This window comes from Polyodon spathula, chromosome 4 (genome assembly GCF_017654505.1).
Source record: "Polyodon spathula isolate WHYD16114869_AA chromosome 4, ASM1765450v1, whole genome shotgun sequence".
Taxonomy (NCBI): domain Eukaryota; kingdom Metazoa; phylum Chordata; class Actinopteri; order Acipenseriformes; family Polyodontidae; genus Polyodon; species Polyodon spathula.
Genome location: NC_054537.1, coordinates 65,885,259 through 65,908,979, shown reverse-complemented (window position 1 = coordinate 65,908,979; position 23,721 = coordinate 65,885,259). Strand labels below are relative to the sequence as shown.

At 39.0% G+C, this 23,721-nt stretch overlaps 1 protein-coding gene across 1 annotated transcript in view; it reads left to right on the top strand.

Moving 5' to 3' along the window:
- The window catches only part of LOC121314767 (ubiquitin-conjugating enzyme E2 E2-like), a 138,977-nt gene extending 119,819 nt beyond the window's left edge, over nt 1-19,158 (top strand). The window contains exons 5-6 of the mRNA XM_041248415.1: nt 5,447-5,594; nt 18,457-19,158. Of these exons, the coding sequence (XP_041104349.1) occupies nt 5,447-5,594; nt 18,457-18,554 (246 nt within the window). The 3' untranslated portion in view covers nt 18,555-19,158. The remainder of the gene's footprint in view (nt 1-5,446; nt 5,595-18,456) is intronic.
- The last annotated feature ends 4,563 nt before the right edge of the window (nt 19,159-23,721 follow it).

The window sequence follows — 23,721 nt, the reverse complement described above, 5'->3', positions numbered from 1 at the left end:
GCTTAAATTAACACATCAGTAGAATACATGTAATTAAAATGGTGTTTAAAAGCTATGCTTATAACTTGAAAGTCAACAGACAATCCAGATATCAAAGGAAGCAATGTGGTAATATGACAGAAGCACAAAGAATTAAAGCCATGAGGTCCCTCTATTGGTTATAAGTCAACAACATATAACTTAGGTAAAAGTAGAGCCCCAGTCACATTGTGCACCTAAGGAATCTACTGAGAAACTGACAAATGTTTTGGTTAATGCCTTTGTTTGTAAAGTCAAAAACAGAATATAGATTTATTAGGGTTATTTTTATTATATGAAGCTTTTAAATTCCATGACTGTAATTCTGTTGAAAAAATGAGTCTATCTCATAAAAGCCACACACTTCATCCCCAAAGCACTTGCCCGTGCATCTAAACAATTAGCCAAGCAGGATCTTTTTTAAGCAAATGGCATTATATGCTTGGCCTGCTTCTTGTGCAGAGGTTTAGCCCACCCTAGGGCTCAGAGTGCTCCCTGTCAGAAGCATGACTCAGACCACCTGCTTTCAGAGCCAGAGCACGAGGATTAAATATTAGCAAAGCGGGGCACCATCAAGAGACCCTTGGGACTCATGGCATTAAGCTCAACTTGTCACATCACTATGAATGGATTGTGCTGTGACCACCTGTCAGTTTTGCGCTTTATACATTGTCATTTTAAGGAAGATAGGGTCTTGTAAAGGTTATATAGGTTGTGGGGAAATGCTGAGCTTTGTTTGACCTGTTAAACAAGCTGAGATCTGTCTTCCACCAGTGCCCCCTTCTTCTATCTGCATTTCCCTTTTCAGGCTTGAAATGTAAGCTGAGTTCACGTTTTCACTGTGATGTTTTCTTGGCAATGTTAGTATGGGATTTGAAGTGAGGATGATTTATCCTGGAGTCTGTAATGTTGTGTTTAATATTGTTAATTACTTTTTTCATTTTGAATTGTAATGCCTACCAGATTAGTTTAGATCTCGTTCACACTACTGTGCTAGCTCAGGGCCTCCGCATATTTCAGTCTGCAACCCCGCTTACATTTGCAGTTTAAGGCGCCTTTGCGAGTTCACATATGTGACTGAAAAGCAGGCCTTAAATGTGGTGAAGTGCAATTTTTACGATACGAACTTACCCCCATCCACAATCACATTCTTCCAGTAAGAACGTAGAGGTATTTAGAATGCAGGAAACAGCAACTTGCTAGTGTTAACAGGTATAAATATTTATTTTTGTAATGGGTACTTCAGTAGATTTCAAATGACAAACAAGCTGTATATACAATGATTGACATTCACAAGACAAGCTCACGAATGACAACCTAGCCCTACTATAATAATTAATTATTCAATGACCAGTTACAACTGGAATCATTTTATTAAAAAATAAACTATATTATTTACCATTCATTCCATTTACAGTAAACATTCATATCATTTACGTTACACATGTTTTTTCTCGGTTATGCATATTTGTTTAACTTACATGAATAACGTCTTTGTTTACAAACACTATTGTTAAACTACTCTATTGTTTACTCGTTATTATTATCATTGTCATTATTATTCATTATTATTATATTAAGCACGTTAGAAGCTTACCAGTGCCATTAATCAATAAAACAAACATGCTTGTAAAATTGAAGTTTATATATCTATTATAGTATATATATATATATATATATATATATATATATATATATATATATATAAAAACTCAGAGTTAGTCGTCATCATCTGGGTGGCTATTGTAAAATAGAGCTACAGCATTCTCCAGCCAGATTGTCATGAGATGAAAAGAATCCCTACTATTTAAGTTTTCTTTCATTCAATTTATTTTTAGTGCTTCCCATGTGTTCTACAATCGTCTGTCTTTGAGTGTAATCTACAGCCTTGTTGCATGAAGTACAAAACAGCACATTACCATAGACGTGACATTTGCCCTTGCCAAACTCGTTAACCCAATCTTTAGGGGTGATTTTTATTGTTTTCGGCATCTTTGAACAGCTCTGGATACTGACTGAAGTAAACTGAAGCCTCATTCAGCACTGAACTTGAATACCGGAAGCAGTTTTATTGGACAAGTATGTTTATGTAAATTTAAAGCAAAGTTGCCTGTGTTAATGTTTCTGTATGGTATTTGTATTAATTTGGTTATTACACTATGTAACACAATTTTTGTTCCTGGGTAGTAAGTGTTATTTCCTAATTGCTTATGCCTCAAAAGTATAGAAAATGGCTATTATTCCCCACAAACTTTTCTTTTGTGACCAGGACAGTGATATTTCAAAATATCACTATTTCCAATGGGAAAACGGGCAAATGTGTGTCTTTTCGTTCACATAAAGTCAGAAAAAAAACAACATATGAATCCAAATTAACATGTATTTATACTAAAGTAATACAAAAATGACTACAAAAGATTTAGAAGTGAGTAGTTTTTTGAGATTTACGATTATACTGTAAATATATAATATATATTGTTGTTTTTTAAATGCGTAGCACCATGATGGCAACAATTCTTGTTGTCAATGAAAATGTACAGTACAATGTCACTTTAGTTTGCATATTATTATTCTAACAGCATACTGCTGAAATTGTATAAGAACATATTTTGAAGTTACAAAATGAACACGTTTTTCCCATACCATCTTTTTGACATAATTGTTTGACAGGAGGATGGCATGTACTGCTCTGTAATATAAAACTGCACAGTCAAACACGAAAGAATTGTTTAGACATCAAAGCAGATTGTGCATCTTGTCTTACAAATGTTGACGGGCCTGCTTCAGAAAGATTTTCTTTTTAAAACAGTTAGTTCACAGAAACAATATTTACACATTGTCGTACTGCACAAGAAAGATAAAATGTATTTGTTATAAAAACATTGATGAATATTACTGACATAATATTTAGTGATTATGAATTCATTGTCAATAAATGTATTTGTTGTTTAAGGTAGTGCTATCAATTTCCATTACAATGTTGTGTTTTTGTAAACCCATTTGTTCCCAAATTTTTCCCTGACATGTAACTACAGGAATTATATTCTATAGGTCACACTTTCAAATAATCTAAATCAGTTTAAAAAATAAAATGTGATAAGTTTGTGAAAAGGTATCTTTTATTATTGGTCACAATTGTGACCAGTGGGAACAAACAGTGTCAGTACAGTGTACAGTGCAAACAAACATAAATATAAATTTGAAATCCCTCTGTAATGCAAAATATTAATTCCATTTTCAAATTAACATTATAGAAACAACATCTTAACATCAAGTCAATCAGGAAAATGCATAAGTAAAATGCACAAGTATTTTATGATCAAAATTCTCAGTTTATGACCTCTTTACATGACCTCTCACATATAAATTCTTCTTGTCAGTGCTCCAGGATTTTTACATTGATGGTCTCAGTTTTTAACAAAAAGCAAATAATTTTGAGGCTTAAAGACAAATGTTAGGTTCCAGTTTAACATATGGCTTCAACAAAACATTATCAACATTTACAGTTACTATTGACATGAAACTGTAAAAAAAAAAGTTTACAATGACATGTCAAGATAATTCCAACACAATTCCCTTGAAGTTTGCATTCTCATTTTTTACTGCACATGAAACTTTTTGAAGCACGCACTTCTCACAATAGTAGGGTGTACGACAGTCACATACACGGCATCTCAGGAATCGATTGCCTGAGTTGATTGGCCAGTGAGAGGTGTTGTCAAACCTTGCAGATTCAACTACTGCTGCAGTTAGTGATGATATTCTTCCATGTCCTCTTGGTTTGTTCCCAAAACGAAGTAGCAGACTCTGTGTATAAGTACGTTGGAAGCATAGACGTTCACAGTCAACACCTACGATGTCCCTGGAGAACAGCCAACTGTTCACTAGAGCACTATTGCTAGACCAGGCCTAGATGTGTCACCACCACTTTCGATCTAATGGTGAGTCGGTAACTGGAGACCTGGAGATCATGGAGATCTGCACCTCCCATATGTTGGTTATAGGAGTAGATAGATGCATCTTGGTTGTGGGATCTTGTCATGGGCATGTTTTTCCTTATTCCAACATTTAACAGTTACTTCAGAATATCTGTCTTCTACATTTGTTGCCACTGTGACAACACTGTTGTCTTTCCACCTGACAAGCAGTTTCTCTCCTTCAGTCAAAACTTCTGCAGATCCTCTGGGTGTCTTCTCAAATTCCTTCAAAGGTCTGAAAGGGACATCAAACAAACAATTTGTTCTTGCTGACTCAGAGCTTCCATATCTACGTCTAGTCATCTCTTCAAGAAGTATGAAGGATGTGAAAAGGTTGTCATGTGTGAATTTGCATCCTTGAGGTACCTCAGCTTGTTCAGCAAGACCTAGAACTACACTGGGTCCTTGACCCAATCCAGTTTTTGGAAGGAGAGTCACATGTTCTGGATCACATGTTCTGGAATATTTCAAGGAGCTGGTGTTTTTGATTTTTTGAAGACACGGTCCTTATTTTTTACGTTCTTTAGTTGTTCTCTTGTTTGTGTGTAAGGTTTGGTTTTTATTACTTGAGTTGGTTGTGATGGACCTAACTGGAAGATTAGAATCAGCTGCAGTTGATTTTCTAGTGGAAGCTCTGGTCTTTGATTTGGTACAACAGGGTATTCTGTAATGTAACTGTAGCCGGCAATGAGATGATGGGCTCTTCAGTTAACTCTGTCTCTTCGTTCATCATATCCTTCAAACCAAATATTCCAGCATTTGAGTTTAGGAGTCTTGCCAGCAAATGAGCAATTTCACCTGCATAATCCAAATCAGACCCATCACTGTCACAGTCACTGATTATAGCATCTGTTTCAGCCTGAGGGATAATTGCAATACTGCATGCAGCTTCTGCAGGATCATCTTGATCAAGTATATCCAAAACCTCAATTAAAGTAAATCTAAAAAAAAAAAAGTTCAATAGGTTATATGCTCTACATTATCCCACCGGTCACAATTGTGACTGCTAAGACATTTGTATGCTTTATGAACATCATGGACTTTTAATGCATGCTACATGAAAAATTCATTTAAAAATACAATTATAACTGATTTAGAACTGGAAAAATACAGATGTATTTCTAACCACAGATTGTTTTGAGAAATAAAAAGCACACAGTAATAACAACTTCACAAATGCCCTGTTCCAACATCAGGAAAACATTTGTCCTCACAGTTGATTTTGACAGCCGTATTTATTAGAATATGCTGTTTCTCTATGTCTAGAGGGTCTTATTTGGCCCTGGGATTACAGACGGGTTCATCCTAATTTGTCTCCTATCAGCATATTCTGAAATTACCAAGCAGCAAATGAAAGTTCATGACAGACTAGATTAGCCTTCAACACCTTGCTTGCAGTTGTTAAGCTTTTGTTTATTTATCTCAGAATACTTTTTGTTTTTATGTCATAGGTGACTTTCCGAACGAGAATCTACCACTGTAATATTAACAGCCAGGGAGTGATCTGCCTGGATATCCTAAAAGACAACTGGAGCCCAGCACTGACCATCTCCAAGGTTCTCTTGTCTATCTGCTCACTCCTTACAGACTGTAACCCTGGTAAGTAAAAATAATAAAATAAAAATGATAATAAGAATTCTGACGTTTTTGCCTGTCTAAATGTCAGAATTTCGACGGCCAAGACCTGTCAACGTGCAGCAGGTCTTCGCTGTAACTAGATAGTAAATTTGAGTGGCAGAATGGTTCTTAGTGGACTTTCAATTGTTGAGTCTAAGGCAAATGGTTTATTTTGTGTGTTTAAAAAAAATAAAAGATGATTTGTATTTTTCTGTTTGTTTCTTTATCACTAATTTTTGTTTGCAATGGAGTCAGATTAAATCCGTTTTGTTCTACACTGTACAAGTGACTAGTAATTGCCTCGGCACAGTGGCTCTGTCTCAGTAATTAGGAGCAGATGTCAGCTGTGCCATTGTCCTACTGGGGTTATGACATTTGTCTGTTCTACTTGGCTGTGTGATTTATCATTTAGCATTCACTGTGGTGCCACTGTGCTTATTCCACTGCAGGATAATGTACTTGACATTATATTTATTTGCATGATCTGAAGGCTGTCATTGCATGTAGAATTGATTGAAATTTCATAATATAAGCCTGTAAACTATTTATAAATCTTGTATTACTCTAGACTCTATAATGTAAGTTTAATAATAAGCTAATCTACACCTACAAGTAGTCAAACTGTATGCTGTTAATGTCCTGGTTTCATATCATTTTTTTAATGTAATTTAACTTTAATTGACCTTGAAATACATACTATTTGTATAGTATAACTATACAAACTTATATTGTTGTTTTGTGAAAACAAAACAAATGTAGATAGCAGTTATGTACAATTGCAATGCCTTTTGCAGAGGTTGCTTTATGCAGGTGTTATGTACACTGGAAATAAATGACAACAGTACACTTCAAAAACACGAAATTAACAAGACATCAGACATTTACTTTTCATCTCCCATTCCCTTCATTTATTTAAAGTGTGAGGTTGTTGCCGGTTCTTTACTTACTCAGACTTGCCTGTGTCTCATCCCATCAGTCAATTAAGGAAAGAGGAGCTGGTCGCTGCAAACAGAAGCAGCAGCTCTGCACTGGTCTGGTTAAAGAAAACATAGCTGGAATATAAGAATTGAACTTTTAGAATCAGTATTTTCCATTAGATTATTTTATTTTTCTAAACCAATACATGTATTTATGTATGAATGTCTTTATGCATTGCTGCCTAAGAGATTTACAGCACTGATTTCATTTACTCAAGAACCTGAAGAAGAGGGTTCCAAAGTCTGGTAAAGCTCTGCTTGTGCAGTGAAATGTCCTAAGCTGAAGGCGAGGCATTTAACGTGATGAGAAGGCTCGTACCAGATGGTAAAGCCCTCCTATGAGGGTCCTATTTCTATTACAAAATGGCAGTGTTAAATAAATAATTTAATATAGCGATAGTTATAGTTCTTAATAAATACATACATTTTCCTCAATATTCCACAAGTAATACGGTTTTCAGAATTCCGTATGTTGTCTGGTGGCCTTCAGGCTTCAATATCCCAGTTAGAAATGGTTAATTCAGAGACATTTGCTATATTAAAATCAAGTTCCTCAATATTTCTTCTAATTTATCCCCCCCCCCCCCATATATATATAACTGTTGGGGTCACATTCTGTATCATCACTTAATCTTCGACTTACATGCAGTGTATCTTCAGTTCAGGAACCTCGTTCATAAATGTCAACATGCTTTGTTATTTGCAAAGCAAGTACAGTTATTTGAGTGCAACTTTGTGTATTTCTGTAAAGCATTTAAGTTACCTGTAAGTCCTAAGACAAATCTATTAGTGAAATAGATTTCAGTGATTAAATATATCTGTAGTAGAAAGTAACCAGCCTGCATCCAGTTGTTTAATTTCTGCAACTTGCCATCCAAACCTCAGACTATTTGCTGTTGCGGTTACTGTATCACTGCTGGTGCACCAAATAAGTTTTTACTTTATTTGCTCAGCTCAAGTTAAATAGGTGGAATGAACACACAGGACACAGGGAAGCAGCCTTTAGTCAACATTGAAAGACAACATTTAGAACAGAGATTTTCTTTCATCAAGCAGAAAAAAGATAAATTACTAAAGTAATTTTCTGATGGGTTGATTTGGAACAGAAAATTAACAAAGTTTCAAGGATAACATTAGAAGTCCTTTACTAGGGATTAGAAACCTCTTATATAACCAATCAGGTTAAAGGAAATATCTGATCCTTTTTCCAGTAGACACTGGAGGGAGGCAAAATAAATCTGATTGAATCCTATTTTTTGCGTTGACGTGCAACAACTAGGGAATTGACTAGTCAGAGAACAGCTTCAATGCACGTGATCCAGCAGGGTGAAGCAGTAGCCAAAATGAGAGAGGAAACCATAATACTTGCCATTCAAAAAACACCGTCAGAGATGACACTCAATTACTATATCATGTTGACGAATATGTACTAGTCTTGATCACAGTTTTGTCTATAGCAATCTGTAATGGTTTTGTAGATCTGGCAGTTTTCAAATCTGTTGCATCGCCTCTGTCGCTTCTGGTGTGTGGTCATGTCGTTGCGATAGTATCTTGTCAGCCAGTGAAAAAATTGCATCGCATCTGGTGTGTGGCAGCCTTAAATCTGCTTCTTCGCTGTCCTATATGTTCAATAAATCTATTTAAATCTAATATGGCTGTGAGGCGAGAGTGTATTAAATGGAATGTCCAGACAGTAATTTATGTGTACAGAAATAAAATAATTTATTTTTTATTTTCTATACACAACAAAAGGATTAAATAACAAACAAAAAAACAAAATGGTGTGAGGGAAGGAGTGCAGGGGTGAAATCCAAAACAAACTGATGACTCGTCTTTAATTTGTCTTCGTGGTGACCATAAACAAAAAAAAGACAAAAGAAATGTTAGTATTTCAAAAATCCCGCTGCACAAAACCAGTCTCTCCCTTCACCCGTTACTCCTCCTACTTTTTCTTTCGGACCAACCCCGAACACAGTAGTACGTTCCCTTTAGTATGTAATGTCCCGCCTCTGTAGTCAGTGGAACACCAATCCCCAACCGACACGTGTCCTTCTCCTTCACTTGACTCCAGTGGCTGGAAGTTACATACTCGTACTTCCGCCCCTCACCAAGGTGCCGCCCCTCAAAAGATGACTTTTGCCATGGTCACGAGATCTTGGTAAGGGAAGTCCCGAGTTGGTTTGATGCCATCTACTGTCGGGAGGCTGAATCACAGACCGAAACCCCTTTGACTCATCACATATCCCACCCCTCAGAGTGGAGCCGAAGGAACACTCGGAAACCTCTAACCCTTCCCTTTTACCTCCCTCCCGGGAAAAAAAATCAGCATTTTGATGTAACTTACCCGCACGATACCTTATTTGAAAGGCGAAGGGTTGGAGCGCCAGGTACCACCGCGTAATCCTAGCGTTTGAATCCTTCATCGTGTCTAACCACTTTAAAGAAGCGTGATCTGTGATGAGTACAAAGGGTCGTCCCAGAAGATAGTATTTTAAAGATTCCACTGCCCATTTCACTGCCAGGCATTCTTTCTCCACTACCGAATACCTCTGTTCTCTGGGCAGTAACTTCCGACTGATGTATAGTATCGGGTGTTCTATACCATCTCTCTCCTGGGACAGAACCGCCCCCAGACCAGTCTGCGATGCATCTGTCTGCAGGACGAACTCTCGGCTGAAATCCGGGCTTACTAATGCTGGGGCCTGACTCAAATTAGTTTTAATAGATTCAAAGGCTGTCTGACACTCTGCACTCCACTTAATTTTATTTGGAGCGTTCTTTTTAGTGAGATCAGTGAGAGGGGCGGCTATAGTGGAAAAGTGTGGAATAAAGCGGCGGTAATAACCAGCCAACCCTAACAGTGATCTCACCTGGGTTTTCGTGGTAGGTACCGGTGAATCCAACAAAGCCTGGACTTTTGAAACCAACGGTTTCACTCTACCCTTACCCATTATGAAACCTAAATATTTAGTTTCTTCTTTTCCAATAGCGCACTTTGCCATGTTCGCTGTGAGCCCCGCCCTCCTCAGAGACTGTAAGACGGCTTCTAATCTAGTCAAATGTTCTCTCCAGGAAGAACTATAAATGACTACATCATCGATATACGCAGCTGCATACTCTCGATGAGGTTGTAAAACCCTGTCCATTAGTCTCTGAAAAGTAGCAGGCGCTCCATGAAGTCCGAACGGCATAGTACAAAATTGAAAAAGACCCTCTGGGGTTGAAAATGCCGTTTTCTCACGAGAGGCTTTCGTTAATGGAATTTGCCAATATCCTTTCGTCAGATCCAGAGTTGAAATAAACCGAGCTTGCCCCAGTTTGTCTAAGAGTTCATCTACTCGAGGCATGGGATATGCATCAAACTTGGAGATAGCATTCACCCTCCTAAAATCGATACATAATCGTAGTGACCCATCTGGCTTGTCTATTGGTACTATTGGGCTACACCACTCACTTCGGGAAGGTTCAATTACCCCAAGTTTCAACATACACTCCACCTCCCTTCGAACAGAATCTCTCCGACTCTCTGGAATGCGATACGGTCTCTGTCTAACTCTTAGACCTGGCGGAGTGATAATAGCATGTTCGATCAAATGCGTTCTTCCAGGCACGTTAGAAAACACATCACTGAACATTTTAATTAGATTGCTTACCTCTTCACGCTGATCAGGAGTTAATTGTTCCCCCATCGGGACCTCAATTGCTGACTCTGACTCAATTGAGGGTCCAAAATCCTCTCCCTCCTGTACAGGAGATATAAAATGGACTTCCCGTTCTTTCCACGGTTTCAGGAGATTAACATGATAAATTTGACTTTCTTTCCGACGCCCAGGCTGTCGGATCTCATAATTGACTTTACCAATTGCTCGAATAACCTGAAAGGGACCCTGCCATTTAGCAAACAACTTAGATTCCGATGAGGGCAACAATAACAACACTTTGTCTCCAGGTCGAAAGTTCCGAATTCTTGCATTTTTATTGTAGCTTTGTTGCTGCTTCTGCTGTGCCGCTTTGAGATTGTCATGTGCCAATCGACCGACTAATTCTAAGCGATCGCGTAACTGCAACACGTATTTTACTACATTTTTAGACTCCTTTGACTGTTCTTCCCAGCCTTCTCTTATGAGATCCAAGATACCCCGCGGCTGCCGACCGTACAAGAGCTCAAACGGGGAAAACCCCGTTGAGGATTGTGGTACCTCGCGAACTGCAAAGAGCAAGTAGGGAAGCAGTTTAGCCCAATTGCGTTTTTCTTGATCTACAAAGCGGCGCAACATATTTTTCAAAGTCTGATTAAATCGTTCAACAAGCCCATCCGTTTGTGGATGAAAAACTGAGGTTCTAATTGAACGAATTTTCAATAATTTATATAGTTGCTGAATACAGTCTGACATAAAATTAGTGCCCTGATCAGTGAGAATTTCTTTCGGGATTCCCACCCTAGAGAATATTTTTACCAATTCATTCGCTACAGCTATTGCATTCATAGAGCGTAAGGGAACAGCTTCTGGATATCTCGTTGCGTAGTCCACTACTACTAAAATATACCGATATCCTGACTCTGTTCCCTCCAGAGGGCCTACTAAATCTACACCAATCCTTTCAAACGGTACCCCAATAATTGGAAGTGGAACCAGAGGTGCGGGGCGAACTGACTTAGGGGCAGCTAATTGACATTCAGGACACTCCGATACATACTTCCGCACCAGACCATAAACCCCAGGCCAAAAAAACCGGGCCAGAATTCGTTCCTGAGTCTTTTCAGTTCCCAAATGACCTGAAAATGGAATGTCATGCGCCAATCTCATGATTTCTGACTGAAAAGGCCTAGGAACCAATAACTGTTTTACGAGCTGTCCCGTCCCGGGAGCCCGGGTTATTCTATATAATAAGTGCCCAGATACAGAAAAATGCGGAAATACCACCGGTTGTCCTTCCTGCATATCCTTCCCCTCGATATATCTAACCCGTTTCCAAGCATACTGTAACGTGGGATCATTTTGTTGTTCATATCCCAAGTCAATATCTCGGTCCCAATGGTTAGGTACACAGAGAGGAGTGTCTTTTATTACATGACCTTCCACCTCAGTAACCTCGCAGCCCCGGTTACACTGAATACCTACTCCCTTTCCTTGCCGTTTCAGCGATTGGTTTACTTTTGTGTCAGACCCCTCCCCTTGTCGTCTCAGAGTTCCCTCATATTTTTCCACCCGACGCTCTCTTTTTGTTTTTCTTGGGCGGATTTTAGGGTTAAACAGGTCGGATTGCAACGGAAAAATCTCGCCAATTGTTTTCTCCTGTTGCTTTAATTGTCCCCTGGTAGAAACTAAGACCATTTCCCGACCTAAAATACGATCAAAAAACGGCCAGTCTCTTCCCAGGAGAACAGGGTATGGTAAACATTGCGCTACAGCCACTTTAACGCAAGCTGAATAATCACCTACAATAAGTCTAACTTTAGTGGTGGGATAAACCCGAGTTTCTCCATGAATACAGGAGATAGCCACTTTACCCTGTGGCTCCCAGGCTACCCCATCCAAGAGAGCTTGCCGAATCAATGTTTGTGCACACCCAGAGTCCGCAAATGCGTAAGTACTCTTTCCCCCGACCTGTACTCTTAACTGATAAGGGCCCTCCCGACATTCCCCAGTGTTCCTACCTGTTACTGCTGACCAGGATCTTGTCGCCAGGTCCACCTTTATTACTGGACAATTCCTGGCAATGTGTCCAGGCTCATTACATTGGTAGCACACTTGGTTAGGAGGCATCAACGGAGTTAATCTGTCCTGCGAGTCCGCGACCGGCAGGTTAGGGGGATTCTCTCTCGCCCAGGATGGGGCTAACCTCGACCTCCATGGTCTGAAGGTCCGGTTACCCCCTCTGGGCTTCATTGGTTGGTTGGTCCGAGTTAGTTTAGGGGCAGGAGTGGGGTCTGACCCGGCACCTTCGTTTGCGTCTTCGTAGGCCTCCGCCAGGAGGAGGGCATCTTCGAGAGTGGTAGGTCTATTCCTCTTAATCCACTCTCGATTCCCTGGCGGTAGTATAGACGCAAACTGTTCTATAACTATTTTCTGCACCAGTTCTTGGGGTGTATGTTCTTCTGGCCGCAGCCACCGGGTGCACTGATCTAAAAGATATTGTCCCGCAACCCGGGGCCGCATCCCCTTGGACAGCTGGTATTCCCGAAAACGGCGCCGGTATGTTTCCTCCGTGATCCCGAGGCGTGAGAGAATGGCTTCTTTAACTTTGACATAGTCCCCTGCATTCGTGGCCGTCAGGGCTCGATATGCTGCCTGAGCTTCCCCTGTCAGGCAGGGTGCCAATTTCATGGCCCAGTGTTCCCTAGGCCACTCTGCAGCCTCTGCCACTCTCTCAAACGTAATCAAGAAAGCCTCGGGATCATCTTCCGAGGTCATCTTCTGAAGATTAGGCTGAGCTGCAAACATCCGGGCAACCGCTCTCTCTGATGTTGATATTGATAGTTTTTCTACCAGCTGTCCCAAGAACTGGGCGAGCTGTTCCAGGTGCCGTGTCTCTCTCTCCTCTCGCTTCTCCTCCTGCTCCCTAAACATTGTCAAAACTGTAGCTGGATCCAATCCCACTTCTGACACCACGTGTGAGGCGAGAGTGTATTAAATGGAATGTCCAGACAGTAATTTATGTGTACAGAAATAAAATAATTTATTTTTATTTTCTATACACAACAAAAGGATTAAATAACAAACAAAAAAACAAAATGGTGTGAGGGAAGGAGTGCAGGGGTGAAATCCAAAACAAACTGATGACTCGTCTTTAATTTGTCTTCGTGGTGACCATAAACAAAAAAAAGACAAAAGAAATGTTAGTATTTCAAAAATCCCGCTGCACAAAACCAGTCTCTCCCTTCACCCGTTACTCCTCCTACTTTTTCTTTCGGACCAACCCCGAACACAGTAGTACGTTCCCTTTAGTATGTAATGTCCCGCCTCTGTAGTCAGTGGAACACCAATCCCCAACCGACACGTGTCCTTCTCCTTCACTTGACTCCAGTGGCTGGAAGTTACATACTCGTACTTCCGCCCCTCACCAAGGTGCCGCCCCTCAAAAGATGACTTTTGCCATGGTCACGAGATCTTGGTAAGGGAAGTCCCGAGTTGGTTTGATGCCATCTACTGTCGGGAGGCTGAATCACAGACCGAAACCCCTTTGACTCATCACAATGGCAAATAAAGTTGAACAAAAAAAACAACAGACAATAGTGTTTTCTGTCAGCGGCAATACATAACCACAACAGCAACTAGTCTCCGGTTTGAATGACAGGTTGAAGAAATCAAACAGCTAGATGCAGACTGATTAATTTCAGCAACATTATTTCAGCATATCACATTAAAAACACAATGCTCTCTTCTCTAACAAAGCCAGGAAGGAGGCTTTGAATAAACTGCTACTGAAGTTACTGAACAGTTAGCACGATCATTATTAACACTTGTAGACCAGTAGATATTTTTAATGACTAAAACCTTTTTTTTCAAACTTTTGCTAATACACAAATACTCAAATCCTTCTTAAAAAATAAAGCATTTGCTCTACTTTTATTTTTACGTGTTTTACAAACAGTTCACAAGCCATGTTCGCTTTTGTGAACGAGGCACTTGAACTGAAGAACAGCTCCATGTATTGAGGTATTATTTAGGCTATTGGAAATGCCCATGATACAACATTGTCCACCGCTGGGATAACAAAAAGGCTAATAAACCACAGATGGAATTCTGAGCAAACCACATTGCTCAAAGTATATTGAGGAAAACATTGTATTCATTAGAACCAAGAAGTTGTGCTGCATAAAATTGTGAAAAAAAAAAAAAAAACTGAAAAACTTGAAATGTCTTTTTTTAACGTATCCATTTTCTAATAGCAATAAAACCCTCATAACAGGACTTTGTCGTCTGTTAAGGCCCTTCTCGTTATGTTAAATGCCTTCGGCTCAGGACATTTAACGGAACGAGGCAGGCCTTTTCCAGACAGCAAAGCCCTCTTCTTTGGGTTCTGTCGCCCTGGCGCCTGCCAAATAAACTAATAATATAAATAATAATAAATAGAGCCCTGATTAGAGGGCATTAGGGCCTGCTAGTCGATTGTGTTGGGAAGGTAAGAGACCAGGGTACTACCAAGGTTCTGCATGATATTCAGGGATTTATTGTGTTTAGAAACTGGTAAGCAGTGCCTTTTGCTGTCATTTAAAAACATTGAACTCCTGAATTTACATATTTATTTGCATTCCTTCCGTTTCATTTTCTGTGGTACTGCTGGATGAAGACTCTGCGATTTACAATAGATACCTGGGTTCCCTGCTTTTTCCCAAAATGTAGACATTCTCATTTGTGCCTTGTCATACATATTTTTGACTACTATTTGTTTTTTTGGGGGTTTTTTCGACGGTATAAAATAAAACTTATTCTCATGGCATTTAATAAAGATAATGTGAGTAGAAGGATCGCCTTGAGCCATATATGTAAATATCTGTGACAAGCTTAGCCTGTTCAGTCACCCTGAAGCTGGATATTTATGGGAGTCGTCATTAGGAGGCAGAAGAAGAGAGTAAAATTACAGTTAATTAACCCTCTGAGGCATTCATTACCATGCCCTGCACCATAGTCACACATGATCCTTGCTAACCTGTATTTGTTCATTTACAAAACCTCTATACATGAAGTTTTCATTTTTAAACACATTTACTCTAATTGCTAATTCCATAGCTTTGTTTTCCCATCTAATACCGAGACAGTTGCAATCATTTTACAGTAAGTAGTCTGTAGTGTGAAAACCTGCACTTAAAAATAAATATTCATTAAAAAATAAAACCCAGTGCTTCTTCAGTGGGCTGCTGCTGTGCTGTCATTACCTACCAACAGCTGGGGTTGCACAGGCTGCCCTTGCATCATTTTTTTTATGTAAATTAGATTCTGTATCCTTTTTTAGTTAGTTAGTTTCCTTAGTCGATGCATTTGTAAATATTCTCTTAAACATTGTTTTATTTAAATGTGTTTGAATGGGGAGAGTGGATGAACTAATATTATCCAGGTGTTATGTATATCTTTTTTAGACAGTTATTGTAAGGATAATAAGTAAAAAAAAATAATTAAAAAATACAGGTTTTACTCTAAAATAGAATGTGCAGGGTAGATGAGAACTGAGCCTGTAACTGAGGCATTTCTTTTACCACTTTGCACAGATGTATTATAGATCACTTGTTTTGGGCATCTTTGTTGATCACCCTTGCTGTCTTATTATGGATATACAAATAAAGGGTGTGGGGATTTAAATGAGATCTAACCATTTAAACCACTGGTCTGATAAGTGTAATGTGGAGTGGAGTGATTGACCGGGACATAAAGACTGCATTTTAAACCCATCCAGGCTGTCAAACAATAATAACAATAAAATGGCATGTTTTTAAATAAACACAAAACAGCACATTTAAATAATGATAATATAACAAATACAAAATAACACAAAACATAAAATCCGCACAGCTGTGGGTCGCACTGCGGAAGTGGCAGTGCCGCTAGCAGCGGCCATGCTGCTGTCAGCGTAGGACACTCAGGAAGTGGTGGTGGCTCTGGCAGCGGAAGTGCTGCCCTCGGCGCAGAACACTCCAGCAGTGCAGCTATTGCGAGTGAAGGTGGTCTCCTCACCTCTCCTCCCTTCTCTGTAGCCAGGGGTTCCCTTTTCTTGGGTTCTGGCCCCAGAATTTCCGGCCGCTGCTGGCTACAACAAAGCCCTGAGTAATGACAGTTATGCCTCACCGGGTGGTGGCGAACTGGCCTCCCCGGGCGATGGTGAGCTGGCCTCCCCAGCCGATAGGCATTGTAAGTTTGGCAGCCCTAGGCGTTGCAGGGCAGGGCAGGAGTTGACCCTTGGGAGGCAACAGCAGCAGCTGACCCTTGGGATGTAGCTTCAGCACCTCTGGTGGTGGTGGTGGGAGCAACAGATAGACTCCCTGTAGTGGTGGAGGTAGAAGCAGCAGGTAGTCTCCCCTGGCAGCGAAGGCTGGAGCAGTGGGTAGTTTCCCTGTATTACTGGGAACTAGTGTGGCTCTCCCTCATCACTGGGGACTGGTGTGGCTCTCCCCTGGTCACTGGGGACTGCTGTGGCTCTCCTCTGGTCACTGGGGACTGGTGTGGCTCTCCTCTGGTCACTGGGGACTGATGTGGCTCTCCTGTGGTCACTGGGGACTGATGCAGCTCCCCTTTGGGCTCTGGCATGGATGTGCCTACTGCCAAATGGGTTACACTAAGCATAGCCCCTCCCGATGGGATTACTAACTTTTGAGGGTATTCCTATGTCTGCAGCCAGGTAGTTACATACCATTGCTGCGATGGCTGGGAAGGATGCTGGGAAATGTTGGTTTTCCCAGGCTTCCCATTGTTCTCCATCTTTGGACCATAGTAGGTTGATCACCATCGGGAGGGTTCTGCAGCCAGTCCCATATCTCGCTCGAGGGCATTGAATACTCGTGCTTCCCCCTCTTGTGTGTGGGTGCTCAGGCTTCTCCCTTGTTAGTCCTTGCACCGACTTCTTCCCCTTCTTCCGGGGATGGTCACTTCTCCCCTTCTTCCTCCTTGGGACCGGCAGTTGTTCCTCTTTCTGGTGTTAAGTATGGTAGTCAGGCGACACGTGCCCAACCCCGCCAATGGCAAAACACCACTCCTCCCTTTTTAAGCAGGTGAGGCAGACGTCCATTCCTTTCTCCCATAAATCACACACACAAAAAAAAGATCTTTCCAAAAAATATTACCACAGTATTTTTCTGGCCTGAGTCTCTCTGAAGGTGCTGTATCCTACTACTGACACCATATGCAATGTCACTGGCAAGCTGTTTCAATCAAGAAGAGTCTCAGTCACCAGAGAGCTGTAGGTTTAAATGTGCTTCTGCGCAACTTAATTACAAATAGTAATACAACAAATACAAATAACACAAAATATAAAATACTCACAGAGGCAAGGAGTACCCTGTCACAGTTTTATTTACAATTCACATTGTAATAATTGCACTACTAATGGGTAATGCAATATGATTGCTATTTTATTCCATGCTTCACAAAGCATCGTACATGATGTGCAAAAAAGTTTAACAAACTACACACTGAGGTTAAAATTATGGTAATTCCAGTTCTACGCTGTATACTCCATACCAGATTTCAATAGCCTATTCCAGTTTATTAGGGTTTGGTTGTGCCGCATAGTAATGACTAATCAGAAGACAATATTTTCCTAGGATACAACCAGTCATGTGTGCTACACATCACATTGCATCATCAGTCAAGTCAATGGCCACATGACAAAACCCCAAAACTTCACCTTGCCTCCATCCACTCTGCCCATTCAAATTAACAACATGTTATCAGAGTCTATTAATTTTAACTTACAGTTCCTATGATAGGAATGTAGTATGAATTATAATTACAAATAATTGTAACAAATAAATTACTTTCTTACTATTGTTTTTGTACAATTGTTATCTTTTGTTAATTAAGGATCATGCAGAACTAACTAATTTTCAGAGTGCCTTAGGCTTGATTGACACTCTAGAAACTGAGCAGATAATATGCTAGGGACATTGTAAATTGTATTGTTATGAGGATTGCAAAATTGAAATTAACAATGCCATTCTGTTTTTGGCTCCTGTCCAGGTTTCTACAGATCATGTGAATTGGTTTTGCTATGTATAAAAAAGACCACCTGTTTTATAAATCTCTCTGTGGCCGTGGTTTTCAAAAGCAAAGTATGCCAACACAGTTTTCATTGTTCTGGTGTTTGTACCTCTGGTTGTTTCTATGAACTTATCTTTGTCTATCGTTTGCTGACACTCATTTGCTTTCTTACAGCTGATCCACTCGTTGGAAGCATTGCCACACAGTATCTCACCAACAGAGCAGAGCATGATAGAATAGCCAGGCAGTGGACCAAGAGATATGCCACATAAGGATCCACTACAGAAGTTCCCTTAAACTGTAAAAGCACATTCACTAAGTGCAACCGTAGAACATCCCTCTCCCTTGTACCTTTTGTTTACCTTTTTGTGAAAAAAAAATGTCATTTGTTCCTTGCTGACTTGAATGCTTCTTTTTTTTATATATACAAAGAGTAGATGGGGATTTTTGTTTTCCCATTCATTGAATGTTGGAACTGTTATTGAAAAAAAAGCATTATTATTACCCAGCTATGTATATGTGTGTTGTTTTCCTTTTTAGTAGTCCCTGGAACAATTTTCAGATTATATCTTGTTTCTACTTCAACGTAGTGTTTAGAATAATGTTTTTGTACTTAAGTCATTAATGGTGAGTGCATGTTAACAGGATGAAGATTTGTATTTACCTTAAAAGAGTAATCACTGTGCATCTCACAAACTGTGTTCATCATCTACCTTTTGATTTTTAAAAAAGGTTGTTGATGCAGACTAAGGAATTCTGTATTTTGAAGATCTACATAAAAAAGTGGTTGTAAATTTCCTAGTTACCTGCCACTTCTGACTGTAGATCAGTTTGATGTACACTTGTATTATTAAATCACTCAATAAAACACTGTGGCTGAAAATAAATCCCTTTGTACTTGTTTACTCGTTCTTTTGTATACTTTTTCATTCGAATTTGCAGTGGAAACTCTGAGTGTATGCTGACTATACTATACTGTGAATGGGGGATTTTATAAATGTTACGCGCTTCTAGTCTCACAACAGAAGCTTACCACTTCCTTAAATCACTTCCTTTTAAACCACACTCAGAAATGTGTTCTTACTACTGTATTGGGTTTGTTATCAAACTGTTAGGTGGATATCCTTTCGGTAAGATATAGTACAGGGACCTGTGGCAAAGTGCCTGCCCCTGTGTGTATTTTGTGTTGTGTGTTAATGTTGGTGTATAGTCATTGGTACACAGGATATAAACGGGTCTGTGTAACACAAGTGTTTAAAATGTATATTTGTATTTAGGCACAAGGATTGCACAGCACTTCACGTGCAAGTAAAACGTAATAATATGTGAGCACGGGGAATTGCACTTTATTAATTCACATGCAGTTGTACTGCGACTCCAATTGAATAATTGATTAGTAATCGAGTCTCAGTACAGCTGCATAAAAGAGGCAAGTTTTCACCCAGTCGGGGTTGTGTGTTCGGTGAGTGCAGAACAGGATTGGAGACGGAGGTAATAATAATAAGAATAATAGTAATCGTTAGGAAATACAAGCTCACTGTGTTTTGTCTGTATAGTTCGTTTTGTTTGTCTTTTTGTTTTGGCGATGAGTGCCATGTCCTGTGTCTTGTTTGTCTTTGCAACCTTTTATTTTCTGCTTGTATAAATTATTAAATGCTGAGCGAGACCATTCGCTCAGCTCCACCAAACTCCACCTCTCTTTTTGTTTATTTCCTGGATCCTGTTTCTGGTCTGATGTCCCCCACTCCGGCTGTCTTTGTGACAGGGCCACATCTCCATTGTGAATTGCACATCACCTGAAGAATAACAGCTCATGACACAGTATACACAATATGCAATGGGGTCTATTCAGCTGATGTAAACAATAGTGGATCTAAGTAACGGCCTGTGACCAAGATGGCTTGGTGGTGACCAGGAAGAGACCAATACTGATACGGCAGGTTGAAGCACTGATGCACATTTATTATGATTAAAAGGTTTAAACACAAAACACTTCACACAAAACAAAACGGCACAGTGGCCAAAATGAACAGACAGATATAAAACACGTCCAGCATCTGAATCCAGCACGAGTAGCAATTGTTTGTATTTATATTTTCCCTCACGTCTCTCATTCTTACTCGCTGATCACCCAACCCAGACTGAGAGGTTCCTGCTTCCTTTATGCATCTGTGTCTAAGCTTGATTGCTTGTCAATCATTCAATCAGGCTCAGGCACATTCTACATGTGAATTGAGTTGGCAGGGGAGGTAGTTAACCCTTCCCTGCTGATCTAAAACAACAGTGCGAAATAACATTTAAATCATAATAATACAACACAAATACAAAATACGCACAGGGGCTGGGTGTACCCCGTCACACACCCATACTTCAAACCATGAGAAAGGGGCAATTGTGAAAACCTCTAATTTAAATAGTTTTACCAGGAAAGGCCCTGAGAGGACAAAACATAAGACATTCAAATACAATTATTATACATTACACAATTACATAATGCAATTAACAAGACAAAAAAATATTGAAGCATGCAGAATAAAAAAAAAAACTGAGGTAAGCACTTGTAGTCTGTATTTAGATGACACAGTCCAAATTCAAGAAGAACTCTCCTTTCAATTTAATGTATCGAGCAATTCTGCCCAAAATGACCTTTTCTTCACTACAAAAATATGTTGCCCTTTCAAATGCCAATAGGTGGGAAATAGTAGTACCTTCAGATTAACTACACCAGCTTGATATAGTTAAAGTTCACATCGTGAGAATGTTGGTTTTATTTTTCACCAATATTTGGGGGCAACGTCTCCTACTTACTGACACCTATTATTTTCCCTTTGATTAGTAATTGTTTACTTCTCAAAGAATTAGATGGTGAAGGAACCACTTTAGAATGTAGGTACTGGAACAAAAAACATTGAATCCACATCACACTAACAAAAAAACAATAGTTTGAAAACAACAAGCAACATTAATCAAATTCTTAGTGAATTCTGAAAGCTCAATTAGATGGAACCCTGTGAATGATCAAGTTATGCTTGTTGTCTCACTTGAGTTTTGCTAAATCTCTCTGCTAAATCTCAGATCTGTAAATATAACGTCCTCCTCCCTTACAGTTCAGTATCCAGATGAGCGGTTTTAAACAGTGAAGTAGTTGCGGTTCATCTCTCCATTACCTACCTGCCAGACGTCACGGCTCACAGCACATATATATTCCGACATTTAAGCCGTGTCATGTTGTATGAGACAAGGGGTTGAATATTACCACATTTGTCAGTGTTACTGCTGTTTTTATTTGCTTCACTCACATTCTGATGATCTCTTCATCCATTCAATTCCCTTACCACTCAGCTTATAGGTATTCTGTAGTGGCTTGTTATATTGCTTGCATCATACAGCATATAAAAGATAAAACTGTTCTGCCTTTACAATAAATTAATTAAATAAACAGAGTACCATTAAAGATAGATGTATTAATGCTGGCTGTGTTGTGAAAGTACTGCAATGCTATACATACCCCTACATAGCCTGTATATGAAGACTGTCTGATTTATAACAGCCACAAGATCCACTGAGCAGCTGGTATAACAGGTTTGACAGTATACAGTGTTACAGGAGTGTTTTAACACAATCGTTTCCCACCTCAATTTATTACTCATATTTCTGCCGTGAAGAATGTAATCTGCATATATACTGCATATATACTTTCTGTGAGGTCATAGAATACAGCTGTGCCACTGTTATTTTCATATTTTAGGAAATGTGGTTTATTACTCTCATTTGTTGCAATAATATATTCCCCTCTCACAAATGATTTTACAGTACTTTAATTGGGGGGGGGGGGGGATTCTTATCATCTGCTTAAGATGCAGTAGATTATATATACATTTTAGTATTTTATAGATTTTAGACAATTATTGTTTGGGGGGGTATGTTTTTGTGTGCTTAAAGTATAATCTGATATGATAAGGGACTCAGTAAAATTAATGTCTAAAACATGCTTACATTTTCTTCAGATCTTCAGATGTATTATGGTCACTGTAGTATTTATATTTACATTTAATGTCAATTCTTGTAACACTTAGATGACAACTAATTAAAAAAAATCAAGCTATTACTTTTGAAATATCTTCAGCAATAAAAAATAACACACATTATCCACATTCATCTGCTCTGCACATATAATAGATTTTAGAATGTTCTATTAAACTGCATGTCCCTGCAGTATAGTGTAATTGGCCAGCAGCAAAGGCAAGCTAAGAATAATCTATTGTATAATGGGATTGTGACAGTAAAATAATATTATATTCATTAAAACTGAATAATGAAAACAAATTATCAAAAGGAATGTCAGTGTACTGAAATGGCTTTGCTCTTAAAGAAAAAAAAAAAAAAGCTAGGAAGGTTTTAGACTATGTTAAATAACTATCCAGACTAGAATATATTTAAATATATTCATACAGGTAACATATGTAAAGTATATTGGTCCCTAAAGTTTGCGATTTTGCCAGTACCCTGATAAATGAACTAGGTTTTAAATATGCTGGTTATGTTTCTGTAAGTCTCAATATAAACATGCAGAGTTTAAGAAATCTAAATTTAAGGCCTGGGGACAAGTTACTTCTTGTTGATTGGTTGTCTTAATAGGTGGTGTTCAAAACTAGATCCACTCTGTTTAAAACATGGGACCCTGTTTTGACAAACAATGGATTTGTAAGAAACTTCTTGAATATTCTTTTCAACTATAAAGTTCAGTATCATGAATAGGGGCATTCAGAACAGAAAATAGGAGGCACTTTTTTACACAGAGAATTGTGAGGGTCTGGAATCAACTCCCCAGTAATGTTGTTGAAGCTGACACCCTGGGATCCTTCAAGAAGCTGCTTGATGAGATTTTGGGATCAATAAGCTACTAACAACCAAACGAGCAAGATGGGCCGAATGGCCTCCTCTCGTTTGTAAACTTTCTTATGTTCTTATGTTCTAATATTAAGCATTGCAGACACTGTGTAACTTGTCATATGGAAACCTGTAACTTTATTGGACAATAAAGTTATGTTCCTTGTTTCTGTTAAGTTTGGTGCTTGTGCATGCTGTGGAAGAACCTCCCCATAAACATTTATTAAAAACCCATCTCTTCAGTACACTTGAAAAATAGTTTTCAACTGAATGTAAACTAGGTATCTGTTTTTACTATGTTATTTCTTGATTTTAGTATTGGTCTTAATTGTTATACTACATGTTTTTAATCACTTTTAAATGATGTATCGCCTAGGGTACATTATTTTGTTTATACTTTATATTAAATGTTTTGTATTAATCATTTAATAATTTCACTTAATCATGAATGCATTTTCATATTTATGTATATATGTTCTCATTGATGTGCATTTTATTTTATGTAAAGTGCTCTGTATAAAGATTGATTGATTGATTGAAAGTTACCTT